The sequence below is a fragment of the Oncorhynchus kisutch genome, linkage group LG18, assembly GCF_002021735.2.
Source record: "Oncorhynchus kisutch isolate 150728-3 linkage group LG18, Okis_V2, whole genome shotgun sequence".
In the NCBI taxonomy this organism is placed as follows: Eukaryota; Metazoa; Chordata; class Actinopteri; order Salmoniformes; family Salmonidae; genus Oncorhynchus; species Oncorhynchus kisutch.
Window position 1 is genome coordinate 28,575,623 of NC_034191.2, and position 21,251 is coordinate 28,596,873.

The 21,251-nt window shown below is 43.9% G+C and overlaps 1 protein-coding gene across 16 annotated transcripts in view; it reads left to right on the forward strand.

The window, feature by feature from the left end:
* Nucleotides 1-21,070, forward strand: part of LOC109909430 (synergin gamma) — a 40,581-nt gene extending 19,511 nt beyond the window's left edge. For 6 of the 16 annotated variants that reach the window (XM_031795722.1, XM_020508472.2, XM_031795730.1 and 3 more), the window contains 12 exons: nucleotides 72-137; nucleotides 877-909; nucleotides 1,581-2,585; nucleotides 10,363-10,938; nucleotides 12,051-12,217; nucleotides 12,455-12,508; nucleotides 12,601-12,697; nucleotides 14,005-14,153; nucleotides 15,598-15,708; nucleotides 16,040-16,078; nucleotides 18,338-18,370; nucleotides 19,657-21,070. In XM_031795722.1, the coding sequence (XP_031651582.1) occupies nucleotides 72-137; nucleotides 877-909; nucleotides 1,581-2,585; nucleotides 10,363-10,938; nucleotides 12,051-12,217; nucleotides 12,455-12,508; nucleotides 12,601-12,697; nucleotides 14,005-14,153; nucleotides 15,598-15,708; nucleotides 16,040-16,078; nucleotides 18,338-18,370; nucleotides 19,657-19,788 (2,462 nt within the window). In that variant the 3' untranslated portion in view covers nucleotides 19,789-21,070. The remainder of the gene's footprint in view (nucleotides 1-71; nucleotides 138-876; nucleotides 910-1,580; nucleotides 2,586-10,362; nucleotides 10,939-12,050; nucleotides 12,218-12,454; nucleotides 12,509-12,600; nucleotides 12,698-14,004; nucleotides 14,154-15,597; nucleotides 15,709-16,039; nucleotides 16,079-18,337; nucleotides 18,371-19,656) is intronic. The other 10 variants (XM_031795729.1, XM_031795733.1, XM_031795723.1 and 7 more) reach the window with 9 other exon arrangements.
* Nucleotides 21,071-21,251: the final 181 nt, after the last annotated feature.

Here is a 21,251-nt window from a genome sequence, read left to right on the forward strand (position 1 = left end):
AGTACATTTCTTGCCTGCCAGATATGCTGTCATTTATCATTCAGCTGTTTTGTTTATCTCGTTTGACCCAGATTTTGGCGGAGACAAATACAGTGTGTTCCGACAGCTAGAGCCACCAGGTGACAGGAAACCAGTAGGTAAGTGGAGCTCTCCCTCCTCCCTGGCTCTGGGCTGGGTCACACACACACACACACACACACACACACACACACACACACACACACACACACACACACACACACACACACACACACACACACACAGACACACACACACAGACACACAGACACACAGACACACAGACACACACACACACACAGACACACACACACACACACACACACACACACACACACACACACACACACACAGACAGACACACAGACACACACACACACACACACACACACACACACACACACACACACACACACACACACACACACACACACACACACACACACACAGACAGACAGAGTTCCCAAGCCAACCCCTACAGCTCCCAAGCCTTCTCTCAGAGAGTGCATAGTGGGACTGGGCTCTGAGATGGTCCCTGTACTCAACAGATGGCTAGAGGAAGAAACTGACAGATCTTCAAAGTCACAGTAGCCTTGGAGGAGAAAATATGTTTGATGACTTGTTTTTGTAGGTAGACCGAAATAGCCATGTGTTCTACCTAGATTTAGACCAATGTAGAGCTGTGTAAATGGGAAGGGGTTAGAGACTGAGTACCAAGAAGAATACTATTTCTGAGTGCTGTGTTTGCTCTGTAGTGTGTGTGCTTTTATCTTGCGCACATTTCCAGAGTGTTCAGTACATTCAGAAGTCGCCCTGATGTAGGTCTGTTTCCTGCTGTTCCCTGTTTCACTAGAACAGTTTCCGATGGGGACAGCAGCTCTCACGACTCCAGTAAGTCCTGCCTGAGTCTGATTGCAGTGACCTTTCCTGTGTGCTGCCTGCCAGGCTCATTCTCCATAATGAGCACATTAGTTCTCTCTCTCCCACAAAACAGCAGTGGTGTGAACACCATTTCCTGCTTCTGTTACTGCAGAGGTGTAGCAGCCACTACAACCACAACTCTACCTACTTTTCTGCTGTGCTTTTCTAGGGCCCTCCTGTCATGATTGAAGTAAAATGTGTGGTTTGGGAATAAGATGCTGTTCTAAAAATCTAAAACACTACTGAGACTTGGGAGGAAGTCTGTAGATTGTAGGGAGTTCTTTCCCACGGTTAGGGACTGACAGATGACTGTTGCATGTTGTGGTGCTGTGTGTGTCTCTGTAGAGAGCCCAGCCTGGTTTGTGTACTGCTGTGTTCTGCTGCTGTTCTTTCATAGCAGTGTGTCTCTGGACTACAGCCCAGCGCAGGTCTCTCCACTGCTTGAAATTCAACACGCGTCTCTGTTATGTTACAGAGGCGTAACTAATCCGCCTCTCTCTTTCTTGTAGGATTGTGAAATTATAAAAAAATCTGGAACTGAGGCGACTGATGTTACTCTGTGTCATGCCAATGTCCTTCCTGTCTGGCTGCTGTGTTAAATGCTTTTGCAATCCTCTTCAATTGTTCTATTTGTTTCGCAGGGGAAGGATTTGCCGATTTCAAGTCTGTCAGCGTGGATGATGGCTTCACAGACTTTAAAACCTCCGACAGCATCTCTCCACTAGACCCTCCAGACCAGGCCAAGATGTTTCAGCCAGCCTTCCCTCCTGCTTTCCCTAACTCTCAGTCTCTACCACAACTACAAAATCAGCTACATCTACATCAACAACAACAACCAGCAGTCTCTCTCTCTCAGCCTAAAAACCCTCTCAACATGGCTGACCTGGATCTCTTCTCCTCTATGGCTCCTTCAGCCCCCACCCCTGCTGAGACCAAGCCCAGTCCCTTCCCCTCTGTGCCCCCCTCCCTAGTGCTCCCACCAGGTGGGGCTAAGCCCCCTGGGGGAGGGGCTGAGGACTTTGGCAACTTTGCCCTCTTTGGCCCCGCCTCGTCTTCTGAGGCTGTTCCTATTGGCACTGCTCTGGGAGGGGGCGTGGCAGCATCTCAGGATGATTTTGCAGACTTCATGGCTTTCGGCAGCTCTGGGGGGGAGGCCAAGGGTGAGGGGTTGAGGTCTGGAGAGGGCAGGGCAGAGGGGAGAGGAGAGACCACCATCGCTCCACAGCTGCCCCAGCAGGGCTCTGACAAGTACGACGTGTTCAAGCAGCTGTCTCTGGAGGGAGGCTTGGCGTACGACGACAACAAGGAGAGTGCCGGCGGCTCGTTCTCGTCACTCAGGAGCGAAGCAGACGACTTCGCCGACTTCCAGTCATCCAAGTTCTGCACGGCGCTGGGGGCCTCGGAGAAGAGCCTGGTGGATAAGGTGTCAGCCTTCAAACACGGAGGCAAGGAGGACTCAGCTTCAGTTAAGTCCCTAGACCTCCCATCCATCGGGGGCAGCAGCGTGGGCAAAGAGGACTCTGAGGACGCTCTGTCAGTGCAGCTGGACATGAAGCTGTCGGACATGGGTGGAGACCTGAAGCACGTGATGTCAGACAGCTCTCTGGACCTGCCGGGTCTCTCGGCCCACCAACCCCCCGCCTCAGGTGAGGAACTAGTGCGCCTCCTCTGGTGAGGCCCCGTCCAGTCACACATAGAGAACCAATCGTAGGCCTGGCGGTGGCCTCTCTGTCTCCACCCCCCTCAGTGCCCCTTAGCGCCCGTTAAACTAGGGTTTAGACTAGAGGGCAAAGCAGTGAGCTAGCTCAACCACATTACTACTAAATCATGATGAGACAGTCATCTCATCACACCCACCAGTCATTCATTCCCAAACCCATCATTACCTGGTATTACATTCAGCATTTCTATTCACCTAATATTTATTTATTTATTAAACTTATTAAGATACTTTTGATTAATTTATTATTTATTACTAATTTGTTTAGAATTTGTAGCACAGTCAAAAAGCACAGGCCTCCTCGCTTCCTCTGATGAGAGACAGTCAGGTTGATGTGATGCAGTCACGCTGCTCTATGAGACCACTGGCCTTCATTCCCTGTCTGTGCTGTCATAGCACACATCGCTCATCTCCTCAATGCACCTTTTGTCTCCCCAGCCTTGGTTGTGTGTTGAGTGATGCAACTAAAATGGCTGAATGCAGATTAACGCAGAGCCATGTAATGGTGATGGGCCTCTGTACCAGGAGATCAATAGGCTTTACCTTTACTCACAGCAAGCCAAATTCTTCCTCAGATGTATTATATTGATGCTTCATGCTTAGTTATCAAATCAAAACATGATGATAATAAGAGGCATACAAGGAACATTTGTAAAGATGTTCCTTGAGCGTGGACATACACTGCATTCGGAAAGTTTTCAGACCCCTTGACTTTTTCCACATTTTGTTACATTACAACATTATTCTAAAATTTATGAAATAGTTTTTTGTCCTCATCAATCATAATCATAATGACAAGGCAAAAACAGGTTTTTAGATTTTTTTGCAAAAATAAATCACATTTACTTAAGTATGCAGACCCTTTACTCAATACTTTGTTGAAGCACCTTTGGCAGCAATTACAGCCTCAAATCTAGTTGGGTATGACGCTACAGGCTTGGCACACCTGTTTCTTACATTATTCTCTCCAGATCCTCTCACGCTCTGTCCAGTTGGATGGCGTCTCACCAGAGAGGTTTGATCGGGTTCAAGTCCAGGCTCTGGCTGGGCCACTTAAAGACATTCAATGACTTGTCCCAAAGCCACGCCTGCGTTGTCTTGGCTGTGTGCTTAGGGTCATTGTCCTGTTGGAAGGTGAACCTTCGTCCCAGTCTGAGGTCCTGAGCTCTCTGGAGCAGGTTTTCATCAAGAATCTCTCTGTACTTTACTCCGTTAATCTTTTCCTCGATCCTGACTAGTCTCCGAGACCCTGTCACTGAAAAACATCCCCACAGCATGATGCTGCCACCACCATGCGTCACCGTAGGGATGGTGCCAGATTTCCTCCAGATGTGATGGTTGGCATTCAGGCCAGAGTTCAATCTTGGTTTCATCAGACCATGAGCAACAAGATGCTCTGGTCTGATGAAACCAAGATTGAACTCTGTCCTTTAGGTGTCTTTTTGGTAACTCCAAGCGGGCTGTCATGTGTCTTTTACTGAGGAATGGCTTCCGTCTGGCCACTTTACCATAAAGGCCTGATTGATGGAGTGTTGCAGAGATTGTTGTCCTTCTGGAAGTTTTTCCCATCTCCACAGAGGAACTCTGGAGCTCTGTCAGAGTGACCATCGGGTTTTTGGTCAACTCCCAGACTAAGGCCCTTCTCCCCTGATTGCTCAGCTTGGCCTGGCGGCCAGCTTTAGGAAGAGTATTGGTGGTTCCAAACTTCTTCCGTTTAAGAATGATGGAGGCCACTGTTCTTGGGGATCTTCAATGTCGCAGAATTATTTTGGTACCCTTCCCCAGATCTGTGCCTCGACACAATCCTGTCTTGGACAATTCCTTCGACCTCACGGCTTGGTTTTTGCTCTGACATGCACTGTCTTCTGTGGGACCTTATATAGACAGGTGTGTGCCGTTCCAAATCATGTCCAATCAATTGAATTTACCACAGGTGGAATCCAATCAAGTTGTAGAAACATCTCAAGGATGACCAATGGAAACAGGATGCACCTGAGCTCAATTTCGAGTCTAATAGGAAAGGGTCTGAATACTTATGTCGATAAGGTATTCTTTTTTTATTCAGTTTTTTATTTGCAATCATTTCTAAAATCAATTTTTTTATTTGTCATTGTGGGGTATCTGTAGATTGATGAGGAAAAAATGTATTTAATAACATTTAGAATAATGCAACAACGTAACAGAATGTGTAAAAGGGAAGGGGTCTGATTACTCTCCGAATGCACTGTACTTAAGTATTATGTGAAAAGAAAGTATTTATGAAAAGGCTAAAAGTATTTATGAATGGCAGAAATCACCTACAGTTTATCATATCACACAGTTTATCTTATTGCATTGAGTAAATTGTTTTGATTGCTCGTTGTGTGTTGGTATGTGTGAGTGTGATTGCTTGGTTGTGTTTTGTATGTGTACGAGTGAGTTTTCCTACTGTGTGTGAGAGAGTACCAATATAGTATTCCTCGACACTCCCAGTGTTGGCTATCAGTCTCCCATAGTGCTTTTGCTCCATCTCCCTAAACCTAAGTGGTCTTTTGGCCCTGACCCCACAAAGCCCACATCACTACAAAGAGATCAGAGGTTAGCGGACCAGGGTACTGAACCTCTAAATGGAAACACTCTCATGGAATCTAATTAGCCTTAATGTCCAGGCATTGTCCATATCAGCACCCTTCTCCCCTCTCATGATCGTAATTAATTTACTAAGCATCTCATCTTCCATGTCACGTCTCATATTCCTCTGAGTACATTCAAGGTCTCTCCTTACATCCCCTGTGTGTGAGCAGCACACTCCTTTTAACACCCATGTGCTTATCTATTGGCATAAGTGTGCAGTGAGATGTCCTTATAGCCTATAATATTTCAACACTAGCCAACACATCAGTTTATTGGTTTTAGCAGTTCGGGCAAAGAGGCATCGCAATCAAGCTCTGTCTAGGAATTCACCATTTTAGTTATTCTAAATCGGGAAATGATCAATGTAACGACACCCATTTGTTTTGTTTAAGTTTTATTGCACATGAGAATAAATCAACTTTCAGTTGAACTGAAATGGTTAGGCTACTCTCGAAGGAGAGAGTAAGACAATGAGCAATGGCAACGGATCCCGGAGCTGCAGCAAAATGGTTGCCGTTAATATGATGGAGATAGTGTAGTGGAGCGTTGAAAACATTCCTCAGAACCTGTTAATTGCTGCTCTCTTTTATTCTGGCCCACGTTCATCCAATCAGTATTTTTGTTTCTGGACAGCACCAATCAATTCTCATCTTTAAGAAAGCGTACAGTAGCAGGCCTTGGAGTGTGAAAGCCTCAACATGCTTGCACTGTGTTCAGTCTAGGAGAAAATGTAACCAACCTTAAAGAGACAGTATTTATTTTCCCCGCCCGGGGCTCCTATGGGTCTGAGCAGCTCAAAAGGAAGCCTTTTCATTTGTCTTTGATATTCAGGTATGTTTTGTTATGTGTTGGTCTACGAACAGGCTCCTTGAGAACACACTGAAGTTAGTGATACCCTCCCTGCCTTGCTTTTTTGCTGCAGTGTGCCTGCCTGTTCAATTTGTGAAATTGACAAGAACATATTATAGGATGCCATTTTTCTGCTTAACAGTGTTACTAGCTGTTTTTATTAAAGAAAATTTAAATGTATACAGATTTAATAGTGTATTTTTATTACAGGAAAATGAATTCTTATTTATTTTCAAACTAGATAGACTTCCTGATATTGTTTTAAACTGTGTTGTGTAAACTATTTGAAGATTAAATGTATTTATGAGGATAGCCTAGTTATGGAAAATATTTTAGATTGGTTCAGAATCAAATATGGATTATTATCTTGAGAAACCCTGTCTTGCTGTTAGTTATTGAATGAGTCTTATTAAGAGCTTGTACACAGGAGCGTTGAACTAATAGGTAGCAAGAGAAAAATGATACTGTCTCTTTAAATCTATTTTGTCACCTGTGATTGGACAAGATGAAGAACCTTTCTGAGGTCTTGTGGTAAGATAGCCTGCTTTGTTTCTTTAACCCTTTGAGAGCTTGAGCAGAATGGTTTTATGAAGAATCATATTGGAGAAAAATGTAGTTGGATCACTTGACAAGTTTACACACACCACCGTTCAAATGTTTGGGGTAACTTAGAAATGTCCTTGTTTTTGAATGAAAAGGCAATTTTTTTGTCCATTTAAAATAACATCAAACTGATCAGAAATACAGTGTAGACATAGTTAATGTTGTAAATGACTATTGTAGATGGAAATGGCAGATTTTTAAAAATTGAATATCTACATAGGCGTACAGAAGCCCATAATCAGCAACCATCACTCCTTCCAATGGCACGTTGTGTTAAGTAATCCAAGTTTAGCATTTTAAAAGGCTAATTGATCATTAGAAAACCCTTTTGCAATTATGTTAGCACAGCTGAAAACTAATGAAGCAATAAAACTGTCCTTCTTTAGACTAATTGAGTATCTGGAGCATCAGCATTTGTGGGTTTGATTACAGGCTCAAAATGGCCAGAAACAAAGAACTTTCTTCTCAAACTCGCTGTTCTGTGAAGAGAGTAGTACACAGCGTTGTATGTGATCTTCAGTTTCTTGGCAATTTCTCGCATGGAATAGCCTTAATTTCTCAGAACAAGAACAGACTGACGAGTTTCAGAAGAAAGTTCTTTTTTTCTGGCCCTTTTGAGCCTGTTGGAGCTGATGCTCCAGATACTCAACTAGTCTAAAGAAGGACAGTTTTATTGCTTCATTAAATCAGTACAACAGTTTTATTGCGTCTTAATTAGAACAACAGTTTTCAGCTGTGCTAACATAATTGCAAAAGGGTTTTCTAATGATCAATTAGCCTTTTAAAAGGATAAATCTTGGATTAGCTAATACAGCATGCCATTGGAACACAGGAGTGATGGTTGCTGATAATGGGCCTCTGTACGCCAATGTAGATATTCCATTAAAGGTCTGCTGTTTCCAGCTACAATAGTAATTTACAACATTAACAATGTCTACACTGTATTTCTGATCAATTTGATGTTATTTTAAATGGACAAAAAATGTGCTTTTCTTTAAAAACAAGGACATTTCTAAGTGACCCAAAACTTGTGAATGGTAATGTACATGTGCTAAACAATGGATTTGGTGATCCATACCTCTCCTCCAACTTCTCAGAAATAGAATGTAAGGCAATGTAATGCCTCTGAGTCCTATTGGATGTAGTAGACTGTAGAAATGTATCCTATTTATATGATGTTGTCATTATGTAGTAGGACACAAAGTTTGGATTTAAAAATGACAAAACCCTTACCGGTATTTATTTGATCTCTAAAGTCTGCCGTTGACATTTGAGTTTCTATCATGGCGAGAATAGTAGAGAAGCGTTCAGGTCCTCAAAGGGTTAATCACTCTCCTGCCTTGAACCTCACCTTGGCTTTTTCAAGTGTTCTGTATTCAATTATCTTTCTATCAATCAACCTGTTGCTTTCCACCCTGTTAGTACAACTACAGTGTGTCTTCTTCTACCGAGATTTACTCATTTTAGTCTGTGACTGTGCCTTCTCATTCTGCTTTCTGCAGCTATATTCTTCTGGGGGGTTTCTTTCTTTTACCGTTTTCTCAGTTTGTTTTTCTTCTTCTTTTCTGACTGCATGCCCTTGTGTTCTAAATGATTCAAATATACTTTTACAAGTGTTAGTTTGGCAAACCTCTTGTAACAATAGACCTCTCTCAGAGTCTTTTGTGATCTTTCTCGCTCTCTTAACCCATGTTGTCGTAATAAATATTACTATTGGTATTGCTGAAATGCGTACCGTCTTATTTTCTCCCTTTCCTATCCTCAGAGGCCAGATAATGTTTAGCTACATTAGGCTTACTACTACACTAGCTCCTTGTCAATTTCACAAATTGCTTTTTTGCGTGCAAGGGTTCTGTCACGCATGAGGCAACGCTGACTGGGGTCCACACATTCCTGCAGGTTATACTGTATCTTAGTAGGAGTGTGTATCTCTGAGTGTTTGAGTGTGTGACTGTGTGAGCACTTGTAAGAATATGTGCTTGTTTATGTTACCGGTAGTTATACAATTCCTGCCAGATATATTATGAATTGAACAGTGTTCTGCTTGTACAACACAGTTTGTGGGGTAGACAATCAATACAGAGACAGAACGGCTCCACTCCACTACTGAGGTTGCCATGGCAATCTGTCATGAAACGGATGTCATTTTGTATCATCATGTTAGCAGAACTGTCTGCTCCTAATAGATTGTGCTACAGTATTGTCACACACCTAGAGAAAACACTAGAGAGGTGTTCTACAGCAGGGCCTCGTCCTATCCTGTCTTATCTGCCTCAGAACTGTCAGATCTCCAATCTACCTCACAACCCCAGCAGCCAACCCTGACAGGACATCTATTTCCTTTGGATCAGAGGACAGCTAACACAACCCTTGGTTAATTTATGCTAGCAGATACCCATAGACTTCCAGACGTTGTGCTAACGCTAGTTAGTATTGGCTCACAAAACTACCTCTAACTTCCTTCATACTGGACACTGACACATACAAGTTCATCTGATTCTGGGGAAGTATATAAAGGGCCGCATTGCCAAAATCCCAAAGTATCCCTTTAATTTAAGGATCAAACCCTTTTTTTAAATTTTCGCCTAAAATGACATACCCTAATCTAACTGCCTGTAGCTCAGGACCTGAAGCAAGGATATGCATATTCTTGATACCATTTGAAACGTTTGTGGAAATGTGAAATGAATGTGGGAGAATATAACAAACTAGATCTGGTAAAAGATAATACAAAGAAAACATAGTGTTTTTTGAAATCTTTGAAATGCAAGAGAAAGGCCATAATGTACTATTCCAGGTTAGGTGCAGTTTAGATTTTGGCCACTAGATGTATGTGCAAAGTTTTAGACTGATTCAATGAACCATTGTATTTCTGTTCGAAATGTTGTAAGACTACCCAAAAGTGCCTAATTGGTTTATTAATACATTTTCAAGGTCATAACTGTGCATTCTCCTCAAACAGTAGCATGGTATTCTTTCATTGTAATATCTACTGTAAATTGGACAGTGCAGTTAGATTAACAATGAATTTAAGCTTTAGGCCCACATCAGATATGTCCTGGTAAATGTTGTTGTTACTTATAACCTCACGCTAATTAGCCTACGTTAGCTCAACCATCCCGCGGGGGGATCCTGTAGAGGTTTTCAACCTATTGCTATTATCCAAACTAATATTTCACTGTATCTGTATGGGAGCAACGAACGTATGTTGTACCCCTATATTATCTGTCATCTATGTCACCAATTGGAAATAGACTGGTGAAAAACATATTTTTAGAACCCGATCAATTTCGGCATTTTATCCCTCCTTTAAGCTGGTGATCACATCCTAGTAAGTGAACCCTTACACACACTATAGTGTAGCACAAGATTAAATGCAGTGCATTTGATCTTGCTGTTACAATGTAGGGGAGATGAGGTGGTACTCTGAGCAAAGTAAAGCTGCTTGTAAGTCAACACACATTCAGCGTCAGACACAGAATATGGCTTCCACAGTAAGTATTTTTCATATAACATATCATAGCTTGCCCAAATGCCTTTTCACTTTATCATGGCTGACTGAGTAGTAGCTATCATTTCAGCACCTTATGCTTTTCCCACTTAGAGGTACCAGTGTGTATTTTTTGTTGTCATTACAGAAGGAGACGACATAAAGTTGAACCCCTTCGGAACGTCAGCAGTCAGCAGCGTGGCCAGCTATGATTGGTCAGAAAGAGAGGAATGCCTGTCCGCTCAGGATCAGGCCAAGAAGCATCTGGGCCTGGACGGTGTTGGTGTTTCCTCCTCTCTCCCCTCAGACGTAGTCCACAGGAAGGAGACGTCGTTCGGCAGCACAGAGAACATCCCCATCACACACATCGCCCAGACTAAGATCACCACCTTCTCAACAGAGGATAGTGTGTCGACCGACAGCAAGTTTGAGGCCTTCGCTGACTTTGGCTCTTGTGAGCCGGAAGGTTTGGGTGGGGATGAGAATGATGACTTTGGGGACTTTGCCAGCACGGTGTCAGTGAAGTCAGACTCCCCCGCGGCAGCGGCCGAGCCGGGCTCCGAGGGGAACCTGAACGAGGCACCGGATGAGTTCAAGGCCTTTCAGGGGGACAAGGCCAAGTTTGGGAAGTCTGACTTTTTGAAGGCCAGCTCTCAGACCAAGGTCAAGTCCAGTGAAGAGATGATCAAGAGTGAACTGGCCACCTTTGACCTCTCTGTACAAGGTGAGCTATCTGACCTGTACTCTGTCTCTCCTCTTGTTGATTTATTTTCTGTAGATATACGTACATTTTCTGATCCTCAGTAAGTAGATGGTGGTATATTGTGTCCAGTTACTCCATGCCTTCTAGTTCTGATGTAGTGGTGTGCATCAGATCAGCTGGCTGTGATGTGACATAGCAGGACTTTCATCACCTCGTATTGGAGCTCTGTGGCTACTCTGGCAGCTCAGTGCAGTTCCGCTGTCAGACAATAGATGGCAGTGTTGTGACTACAGCCCAGAGACTGTAAAACACATCCTTGGTACACAACACAGGCAAATGAGATTAATTAACAGCACAGCCCAGAAAATCAATGCCCAGACGAAATTAACCGTATTCACTCCTTGTGTGTTCATTTTTTACTGCTGTTTTCCGGTGTTATGTTTCATGCATAGTTAATTAGCGATTCCTACCTCCAAAGTGATAAAGGCTCATTTGCCTCAATGATTTCTCTCCCAGTGTTAACCCTAATTACTTTTTACTTGTTATTCTTCTGTCCTTATTGAATGGTAATCTGATCAGTGTGAGGTAATGGGGGAATGTATTAGTGCTGTCATGCTGTGGGGAGGATGATGCATGTCTCCGCAGGGGGTGATTACCTTGTTCTCTCTCTCTCACACACACACACACACACACAAACAGAGAGAGAGCCCCTGTGGCTTGTGACTGTGTGTCTTTTTTCATGTGTCTGTCTGTTTTTTTCTGTGTGTGTCTGTCTGTTTTTTTCTGTGTGTGTCTGTCTGTGTAAGTGAGTGAGCCATCATGAATTATTCATACTTGCATTGGTTGCCGTGGCGCTATTTTGTACATAATTATCATTTGTTGTAAATGAAGTGTTTTGACGTCTGTGTCCTTGTCCGGAAGGAATTAGCCACAACAGAAAATGAGCTCAGTAAAAAGTCCCAATTATGCCATAGTAAACAAACAGGTGCATATCTGGAATTAGCCAACATCTCTGGGTTGGTAGAAGTGGCCATTAAAAGGGCATTTGAATGTACTGTATCTATGCCAGACATTGCCTGTATATATTATTTATGTACGTATCAAGACACTCTCTCCTCTTCTCCTTGCCTCAGGCTCCCACAAGCGTAGCCACAGTTTGGGGGAGAAGGAGATTGGGCGCTCGCCCCCCTCCCCGGCCCCGGAGCAGCCCTTCAGAGACCGCTCCAGCACCCTGAGTGAGAAGAAGCCTGCCCTGCCCGTCATCAGAGACAAGTACAAGGACCTGACTGGGGAGGTGGAGGTGAGACACACAGTCACTCTATCCCAGACATGTTAACTACATTTGCCAATTATCCAGATGCTCTGTAGAGTGTTTAGAAGTTCAGTAGACATTGATTTCAATAGCAAACCACAGAGAGGCTTTGGCCTTAATAAGTTTATTAGTTTTTTTTTGTATTTATGTAAGTGTCTTTATGGAAATGTGTAAATGTCTTCTCATATCTGAACTCTTTCTAACAACTATAGCATGTTGTTTCAGGAGAGTGAGCGCTATGCATATGAGTGGCAGAGGTGTCTGGAGAGTGCTGTACAGGTAAGATAGTGTGCCATATATGTTTTGCCATATCTGAGCGTGTGTGTTTGTGTGTAACCCTAACCCATTCTGCTGTCTGTCTCTGTCCCCAGGTCATCATTAAAGCCAACAACACCCTAAACAGCATCAGCTGCTCTACTGTTTGCACTGAGGTCATCCAGTCTGCTCAGGGCATGGATTACCTACTGGGTGAGAGACACAGACAGAGGTCCTGAGCTTGTTAAACAAGGTCCAACAGTCTTCAGCTAGAACCCCAAACTCTGCCTGATCCCCTCTGAGAGATTTATTCAGCGCTCCAGTGTTGCCTATGGATACTAGTGGGGGCTTGTCTTTTCTCGGCCTGACAGACTGTTGATCCTAGTGGGGGCTTGTCTTAGCTCGGCCTGACAGACTGTTGATCCTAGTGGGGGCTTGTCTTCGCTCGGCCTGACGGACTGTGGATCCTAGTGGGGGCTTGTCTTCGCTCGGCCTGACAGACTGTGGATCCTAGTGGGGGCTTGTCTTCGCTCGGCCTGATGGACTGTGGATCCTAGTGGGGGCTTGTCTTCGCTCGGCCTGACGGACTGTGGATCCTAGTGGGGGCTTGTCTTCGCTCGGCCTGACGGACTGTGGATCCTAGTGGGGGCTTGTCTTCGCTCGGCCTGACGGACTGTGGATCCTAGTGGGGGCTTGTCTTCGCTCGGCCTGACGGACTGTGGATCCTAGTGGGGGCTTGTCTTCGCTCGGCCTGACCGACTGTTGATCCTAGTGGGGGCTTGTCTTCGCTCGGCCTGACGGACTGTGGATCCTAGTGGGGGCTTGTCTTCGCTCGGCCTGACAGACTGTTTATCCTAGTGGGGGCTTGTCTTCGCTCGGCCTGACGGACTGTGGATCCTAGTGGGGGCTTGTCTTCGCTCGGCCTGACGGACTGTGGAACCTAGTGGGGGCTTGTCTTCACTCGGCCTGACGGACTGTGGAACCTAGTGGGGTAGTGGGGGCTTGTCTTCGCTCGGCCTGACAGACTGTGGATGTGTCTCAAATGTCACCTTATTCCTTTTGTCCTATAGGGCTCTGGTCATAGGCAGAGTAGGAATAGGGTGCCATTTGGGATGCACAGGAGTGTGTATCTGACCAGACAGACAGCAGGGTGTCTTTTTAATGAGTGGTGAGAGTGGGACAGGCACCCATACCGTTGTGAGGGGCTGAGAACAGAACACAGTGTACCACCAATGAGTCTTCTTCCAAAAACACACCATTATAAACCTTTGACCTCTCAACGGAGAACAACAACATGTTAACCCTTCAATCCCCAGGGAGGGTAGTGTTACAGCCAACATTATGTCAGGTTGGTCTAATGATCCAACTTCAGAGGAGGTTTCAACATAGGGGAGTGTAGACATGTTAGCTGTTTTCATTGTCCTTCTCACTGTCTATATTTGGCTTATGTTGGAGCTGGCTGTGGGAGAGAACTGGGAACAGGGGTGTTGTCTTATTGTCTAAGTGTGTTTATGTGGCAGGTGTGGTGGAGGTGTACCGCGTGACCAAGCGTGTGGAGCTGGGTATCAAGGCCACAGCCGTGTGTTCCGAGAAGCTGCAGCAGCTGCTGAAGGACATCAGCCGCGTCTGGAACAACCTCATGGGCTTCATGTCCCTGGCCAACCTGGCGGTAAGAAACACACACGATACAGTACAGACACACACACACACACACACAGACCCACGCACACAGTACAGTCACCACACACACACTCACAGACCTCCCTTCCTAAAATGCAGTTGGTTAGGCTACACACAGACCTGAGAAAATTACACTTGATTGTAACAACTTTGTCTAGAAAATGTTCCTGATGAAATGTTGAGTGGATAAGGACTGCCTAGTAGGATTATCAATGAAACCTTGATAGTGTACGAAACCAAACCCTATGCTGGTATCTGTTAGTGTGTGTAGCTGTGGGACGGGGAGTGTAGAGCTGTTTGTTGTAGGCTGTAGTGATGTGTTGAGAACAGAGGCAGAGAGGACATGTGCTGGCCTTATCCTCTGCAGCCAGCCCAATGAATGACATTGCTTCTCAAATGCCAGCAGATAATACAGGCTGGCCATCTCCTTACTGGAGATAATGTCAGTACAGAAAGAGAGAGAATTAGCTGAGAGGGACAGAGGGAGGTGGAGGGAGACGGTCAGTGAGTGAGTGAGTAGTAACGCTACGTTATCTCAGACCGTAGACCTGCAGCTGCCTTTTGAGAGAGAGAGATGGATGGATGGATGGATGGATGCCTGGGCACACTCACTTGTTCACACAGCTCTGCTGCCAACAGACTAATGGACTGTATTTACTTTCATTTCCCAGATTAAAGACATATTTCTACTTCAGTTCATTTAGCTGGTTAATGAATGAATAGAGACATGTCTCTTCCTTCGAGCTATTGTTCTGTAGCTCAGTGTTGGAGAGGAAGCTGCTACACATGTACAGTTACAGTGGTCTGTATCTAGGTATTGTAAACCAGGTTGTTCGAGCTTTGAATGCATTGTGTCGTGCCTAAGAACAGCCCTTAGCCATGTTATATTGGCCATATACCACACCACCCCGAGCCTTATTGCTTAAATATACAACTTATTTTTTAAATGTAAATTGGTTGGCACCCTTATAAAATCCTTGCAAATATGGTACATTTCCTCAAAAATCAGAACTGTAGATCCCTCGTTTCATGCAGTGTTTTGTGAAGTTGTTGATGTGAGGCGTAGCAACATCGTGTGCCCCACAGCGGAGTCCTATGATCAGGTGACCAATCTGCCAGCACCTCCACACAGGGCGTAAACTACCACTCTGTGTGTGTCTCGGTCACAAACATAGGCTTACAGTACATGGCCTCCAGGTTGCAGGCCAGCCGAAGGCAAAGTAATTGGCTAGGTACTGCTCTGTTTCAGCTGTTATGAGAAGGGGCTTTCTGTATCCTTAAGTGTCCATGCACACAAAGACCTTTGAAATGTTTTGAATCCTTCTTGAATGTAATGCAATTTGTGGATTCAAATAAAGTGTGTGTGTGTGTGTTTGAGTACGTTCGCCTGTGTGTGTTTCTCCTTGTGTAATGTTGTGTGTTTCTCTGTACAGCCTGATGAGAGCTCGCTGGACTTCTCCTCCTGTATCCTGAGACACGGCATCAAGAACGCCAAGGAGCTGGCCTGTGGGGTGTGCCTGCTCAACGTGGACTCACGCAGCAAGGTCTGCACACACACACACACACACACACACACACACACACACACACACACACACACACACACACACACACACACAAACGTACAGACACACAACACAATAAGCATACAGTAATTCTCAGTCAACACATAATCATGATTGCCAACCAACACACCCTCAATCCCTCAACAGATGGACCCAACAACTGTTGAAACATTTGATTATAAATCCGTTCCAACAAATTTCTCAAGCTGAATAAACCATGAATCATTTTGCCTTTTGAGAGTTGTTTTTAAACTAGTGGTTGACGCATAATAACTAAATGATCGTTTCTTTGACTTTGAACATTTTGCAGAGCAAAGAAGAGACAACTATTGGACGTCTGTTTAAAAGAGTATGATGAGGCAGTGAACTGTCAACTGAATCTCACTTCACTCTCTGCTACTGGGGGCCTGGGGGCCAAATTCTCCACTGATAGACAGGCGATGGGGTGCCAAAAGGACAGCACACTCTTCTCCTTTCAGCTCCCTCCCTTCACACTGACTGCATCCCAAAAGACAAAATGGGCCCTGGTCAAAACTAGTGCACTATACAGGGAATAGAGTGCTATTTGAGACACTGCCAGTGCCGACAGCAGCAGCACTGTATGGATGCACAGATGTGTTAGAAATGACCAGACAATCCGATTTCACCAAATATCCCTCCAAAATGAGTCTTAGAAGAGAAGGTGATGAAACAATGATGATAAAATGACACCTGTTAAGATGATAACAATTCAGGAAGGGAGAGATGGAGAAAAAGAGGGAGATAAAAAGAGTTGGAGGAGACAGACAGACAGACAGGACGTGAGAGGAGTGAAGTTGTTCTTTTGGCACCTCTGGTTGAGCTGAGGGAATTGTGGGAAGGTTTCTGGAGGGTCAGTGAAGCATGCAGCTTTACTCTGACAATAACAGGCTTGTAGCTCAACCTTCATCTGACAGCCACCTCTCACTTCACCTCTTACCAGCTACTAACAACAAGTCTATACATTACTCATCCATATCTGTGTGTTCATTTGTTTCATCATTTGAGTTCTGCTATGGCTTAAAATGTGTTTGTGACACTTTCTTTTCCACTTGTCAAACCCTGATCATCAGTAACTATTTGTCATATTGGGGTCCATTAATAGTATTGTTTGACTGGACAGTCTGCAGGACAAGATTGCTTTGATTGTTTCTTGCAATGTTCCCCTGCATCATTTAGCTAGAGATAGATTGATGAGGCGAGGCGGAGGGAGGATGGCTGAGTTTAGGCAGCTGATGTGGCTCACGCATCAGATCAGTCAGGAGCTGGGAGCGCAGGTGCTAAGAAATCTGCTGAGGGTTAGGGTATTTCTCAATCTCTCTCTCACACTCTCTGTGTTCATCTCAATCTTTCTCTTGCTCTTTCTCCTCTCTCTCTTTCGTGTGAACTGAGTCAGGCTGAATAATAGTTTTATTCAGCCTGCCCCTGACATCAGATTAATAAGCCACCTTTTAATTAAACTTGTGTCCAGAGGAACATTTGTAAGAAAGCATAAAAGCCAAACAGAGAATAACATCCCCTCAGAGAATAATGAAATCACAGAAAGCGTTTTCATACAGAAGCTGATAATACTATTATCTTTCAGAGTACAGGTAGTTTCTGTCTGTCTTCCAACTACAAGTAAAGGTGTGGTGTTGACGGCATCACTGGCATAATACTATGATGGGCACCATTGAGAGACTGGTCCTAGGCTGTTGGTCTTTGATACTGCTGACTGGGTTCTGGGTTTTAACTTATCCAATGGAGACCTTTCTCAATGTTCTTCATCCAATCACCCTCATATGTTGAGTCAGGGATGGGCAACAGCAGCACCATGTAGCCTGGTAGCAGATCAGCCTGGGTTTCAGCCAAGTCCTCTGATGTGCTTGTTGTCATGTCAAACATGTATGGTATGACAACGAATGACAAGGGAGTTGGTTACAGCACATACAGATCTGCTGTCAGGCTAAGCAACAGGTAGCATCTAAACATAGTTTATTACTTGGCGACTGCAACAAGCTATAAACTCTCTGAGTGATAATTTGGGTTTAATAAAGTATTACTATTTTTGGTCAGTGATAAATGTTAATGAGTGCAATCATTCCCAAAAGTACTGGTTTGGATTTTTTCCCAATACTAATTTATGCAGTATGATGCATTATTATTCATAAATGTCAGATTCTGAAATATACTGTACCTCCAGGATTTTAAGTTATTTTTCAGTTTGTTTAATTTGGTTATGACTTTATCTGGAAATAGGCCAATAACATTCAAATAGGTTTACTTGGCAGTGGATGCCATGGCTTTGCAGACTGCACAGTATTTCTCTCAAATCTATTGCAGAGTCTGGAATCCTACCCATCCCTGTTTGAAAGATGCCCATCCCTGTTTGATGTTTATTGGAAAATTAGATGGATGATCGTAAGGTGGTACTTTAGATTCTTTCACTTTGGGGCTCTTGGAATGTTGCTCTTTCAGCTCCTTGGTGTACCAACGTTCCGTTCTGTGCAAACTGACGGACTGATCCTCAGTTACTGTAGAGTTTCACTTTGCTTACTCAGGACAATGCATGAAACCAGGAAAATGCTGACACCTCTTATGCTACTTACAGGCACTGGCTAAAGACCATGACAAGAGGTTAAGGGTAAGGGTATGCTTCACTTATTTCCGCCTCTTAAGCAGCAGTAGACTGTAACCTCCCTCTTTAGGCATGATGCCCCTTGCATTAACAGGTGGTGTTTCTAGTCTGGAGCCCTGTAGCACCATGAGCAGCACTGTCGTCTTGGTTTCCTAATGGAGGGTCATTAACCTTTAGATTACAGTTAGAAAGGTTACCTAGGATTAATCATGCTGACCTTTCATTTTGGTTTTCAAATTGTCTAACTCTCCCAAGCATATCCTCTCTCCAGCACTTTCTACTTCTGTTATGTCTCACCACATTATATGTGTCGGCACAATCATGTTTGATGGGTAAATTGCACATCATTACAGTTCTGCAGGCTGGGACTGTGGAGGTGGAGGTGGGGGTGAGGAGGAGGAGAGGGAGGACGTGGAGACGAGGGGTTATGCCTTTGTGTTCTCTCCTTTCTTCTCGCTCTCGCTCTCCAACATTCCAGGCTTTGGCAGGCGGACTAAATGCAGGTTTGACAAAAGAAGTGGGAGGACGTGCAAAAGATGGAAGGAGAATACATTGTGTCTGTGAAACCTGAGTGTGTCAGTGTGTGTGAGAAAGACAACAGGTGTGCACAGCATAGTAAATGTACTATAAATGGTTTGTGAGCAGGTGGACAGGTATGAGTATACTATATGATGTGTGTGTTTCTAGGTTGTTGTCTGTGGGAGGATATGATTCACCACACATGACTTATTTCTCTTTCTTGCTTCAGTTCGGATATTTCACCAGGGATGCAAACTCTTAAACATTAGCATCTCCTCCTCATCACCAACCTGCTGCTACAGTTGGGCTCAGCTAAATGCAAGCTCGCATAACAGCTCTCTGCCCCTCTCAGTTCACTCAGTTTATTTTCTCAACGGCTATATTCAGATGTTATGTGGGAGTGCCATTCAGCTATCTCAATATATTCAACTAACAGTCAAGAGGACAGGCAATGAGCAGCAGTCTTATTGATCAGTAAACAGATCATTGTGCCAAACACAAGTCATATTTTCAAAGGACCAGTTTTCATTGACCCCTTGTTTATATGCCACAGTGGAGATACTGTATGCAGGTTAAGCTACCTACAAATCCCTGCTTCTACCATTACTTTCATAGATCAATTATTTAGTTCCTGTTGATCGTTGATTTATCTTTACCACTGCTTTCTATTTGTTAGCCTGAGCTACTGCCAAGTTCATCTGTTTATTAACTATTCAGTAGAACCTTGTACTAACATCCCCCCTCGTTTCGCTCTTATTTGACCCTTCCACCAGGCTTTCAACTCAGAGACGGACAACTTCAAGCTGCCGTACGGGGGCCACCAGTACCACGCCAGCTGTGCCAATTTCTGGATTAACTGCGTGGAGCCCAAACCGCCGGGCCTCATTCTGCCCGACCTGCTCTGAACTGCAGACACCGCTGCCATGGCAATGGGCGCCAGGTAATCAACACCGGCGAGGTGCAACAGCCGGGCTCTCCGCCACACACCTCACAGCCTCACACCTTGGGCTGCGAATACAGAGATCACAGAGGGAGAGACCTCAGAATTCACTGGAATCATCTTTATTTATTTGCCTTTTATTCTCTCTCTTTCTCTCTCAGAGGTACTCTGTGCTCTTTGCGGTGGTGAAGAAGTGCAAATCTGCTAGTTTGTACAAATTCAAGGCTTGACACAGTAAAGACTATTCTGTATCATAATGTATTGTAAAATTATACTTTATAAATGGTGTCATTTTCTCTCTTTTTTTTTCATTGTCTGGTCTCATATACAGTAGAATGCAAGTTGGCCTTTTAGCATCGATGCTTATGCGACTTCCCTGGCAGGATTTATTTTGGCAAACATTATTCAGATAATTAACCAATGTTGTGCTACGGTAACCCAAAGGAGGTCTAGTCCCTATGTCAGAGCAGGAGAAAATGTGGACAGTTATATGAATGGGGTAATGGGTTTCAACATTTTCTGTACTGCACTCTTTCTGTGACTCAACAAGTCCATAACAAACTATTAAAACTGTGCAATATACTACTAATGAAGGAACTTGGAGACAAACTGAAGTGTAAAGCTATCTGTCATTTCCCTTGATTGTCACTTGTTGCTTGGTTACTCTTTAATGCTTGAGCTCAGCAAAGAAAGAGGGACTTTATTGGTGTTTGGGTCTTAAAGTAGTATTTTCTCCTCTGTTCTTCTCGAATCAGGGTTGTGGTATCATCACACTGCTGGAACTGAATCCATTTTAAGGTCGGGTCTCTAAAAGGAGAGTCTATGGTTGCTAACATTTGAATTGATATTTAACTTTTTAAGTAATGTGTGACATTGACTGCTTTGTATTGTCTTTGTATTGTTTGATAAGGACTGCTTTATCTAAATGAATGTTCATGTCCTGTTTGAACATTTTTGTGACATTGGGGCTTGAAAGGGAGTCTTAATTCTTAAAGATTGTTGGCTGTGGGTTTTGTTTTTCTGTCTTGCTGTGCCAGTGTATATATACTTGCGCTGTTGACGGGGATGTTTTTGCAGATCTAAGTATTGAATGAAGTCAACTGTGATTATGGACTATTGCAGCAGCTCTTTGTGAGGATTACAGTATCATAGTATTGTAATTGCAATGACTAACTGTAATGTGAAGTGATGACATTTACATAAATAATACATTGATGCATAAATTAAATACTTTTCATGGTCATTAATCAATGAATCAATGAATGTATTACCTGGAAGCCTATTACCATACACATCAATTAAGAGTATGGTACAGTTCTGCTGAATTTGTTTTTGTTTTCAATATTTTCTGAATATAATCGAGAAGGTTGGCTTGAATGCCAACATGAATCCTGAAGGCATTCTATTGTCCCAATAGCACGAGTCGTT